Consider the following 1,921-nt stretch of genomic DNA (forward strand, 5'->3'; position numbering starts at 1 on the left):
CTATCTTCCCACTCTTCCATCTTCCCCCAACCACTTCCACCCTCTCTCCGACCTCCACTCCCCATCAACTACCTCTTCCACCGCACCCGACTCCGAAGACGCCGCCGCCACCGCCGCAATCCGTCTCCACTCATGCTCCGATCCCTTAGAGCTATCCCAAATCCACGCCTTCGTCCTCCGTCGCAATCTGCTCCACCTCTCCTTCCACTGGAACTCACTCATGCGTGGCTACCTTCGTCTCTCCATCCCTTCCGCCTCTCTCCAACTCTTCCTTCACATGACCCGCGCCGGCACATACCCTGACCACTACTCCCTCCCCATCGCCCTCAAAGCCGCTTTCACCTCCTTTTCTTTCTCCATCGGCCACCAGCTCCACTCAGTCGCCATTAAACACGGACTCTCCCGCCACCAATTCTCCGAAAGCGCTCTCATCTCGCTCTACACAAAAGCCGGCGACTTTATCCCTGCAAATCAACTGTTCGAGGAAAATCCCCACCGAAATCTCGGCTCCTGGAACGCCCTGATCAACAGCTACGCCCAGGCCGGCCACTCCTCCAAAGCTCTCTCCCTCTTTACCCACCTCCGTCGAATCGGTGAGATCCCCGACGAGATGACCTTGGTGAGCATCGCCTCCGCCTGCGGAACTCTCGGCGACATCCTGCTAGCCGAACAGATCCATGGCTGCGCCATCCAAGCGCGAACGACGCTCGACACAAAGCTCTCCAATTCACTTATAGACATGTACGCCAAGTGCGGTCGGACGGATCTCGCCTTGAAGGTGTTCGACAGAATGCCTGTACGAGACGTTTCCTCCTGGACGGCGATGATAATGGGTTTAGCGACGCAGGGGAATCCGACATTCGCGCTGGAGCTTTTTCGTCGGATGAAGGAAGAGGGCAGGGTGGCGGAAAACCATGTGACGATGGTGGCGGTGCTCTGCGCCTGCTCGAACGCCGGGCTAGTGGAGGAAGGAATGAGGAACTTTGAGGCGATCGTGGAAGGGAGAGTGAAGGGGGTGGAGGCCACGGAATCGCACTATGGGTGTGTGGCGGATATGTTGGGGAAGGTGGGGAGGGTGAGGGAGGCGGTGGAAATGGTGGAGGGGATGCGGTGGCCGGCGAGTGCGGTGGTTTGGGGGAGTTTGTTGGGGGCATGTGAGAAGCATGGGGAGGTGAGGATTGGGGAGAAGGTGGCGGCGAAGTTGGTGGAGTTGGAGCCATGGAATGATGGAGTTTATGTGGTTTTGTCGAATATTTATGCCGGAGAAGGGATGTGGGAGGAGGTGGAGAGAGTGAGGAGATTGATGAGGGATAGGAAGGTGGGGAAGATTCCCGGCTATAGTTTGCCGGATATTTCATGAATGAATTTCGTTTGATGATTTTGTTTAATTGACCAATATGTTGTTGAGATTGGATTTATATATGTTTATTTATTTATTTATTTGGGGTTGGTGTAAAGTAAGAAAATTTTAATATATATTTTTTAGAATAGTGAGGAATTTGATTGTAAATTAATGTTAAAATATGGAATGTTTAGTTAACTCGTGTTGTTATGTGATGATAAAAGCATGGAGTACATTTGCTAGATTGGAGACTAAAGGTAGTTGATAAGCGACTTATGTGCTCATAAAGAGGCCACAAAGCCCATCTTGGTTAACAATGACTATGCTTGTATGCCAAATGAAGTTAATCGTCGGCTAGAGGTTAGCGGCCAACAACTTGAGGAGCAACAACTAGGCATTGAGGTGGCTGCGAATAAGCGTCATGACTTGAGATAGTGGGTTGCTTGACTTCGAACTCAAGATCTTTTCGTTAATAGTCAAAGTTACCAAGCAATAGATCATTGTAGGGGTGTTAATTTCAGGTAACGGGTCGAACCCGAAACTGACCTGACACTATTCGGGTCAAACCGAACCTAACAT

General features: G+C 51.2%; 1 protein-coding gene across 1 annotated transcript; it reads left to right on the forward strand.

Annotated features, from left to right (window-relative positions):
- Positions 1 to 220: 220 nt before the first annotated feature.
- On the forward strand, positions 221 to 1,360 carry LOC110094087 (pentatricopeptide repeat-containing protein At1g77170, mitochondrial-like). Its single transcript, XM_020819240.1, has one exon. The coding sequence runs from the start codon at positions 221 to 223 to the stop codon at positions 1,358 to 1,360; it is 1,140 nt and encodes a 379-aa protein (XP_020674899.1).
- The last annotated feature ends 561 nt before the right edge of the window (positions 1,361 to 1,921 follow it).

The sequence above is a fragment of the Dendrobium catenatum genome, unplaced genomic scaffold (assembly GCF_001605985.2).
Source record: "Dendrobium catenatum unplaced genomic scaffold, ASM160598v2 original_scaffold_172423, whole genome shotgun sequence".
In the NCBI taxonomy this organism is placed as follows: Eukaryota; Viridiplantae; Streptophyta; class Magnoliopsida; order Asparagales; family Orchidaceae; genus Dendrobium; species Dendrobium catenatum.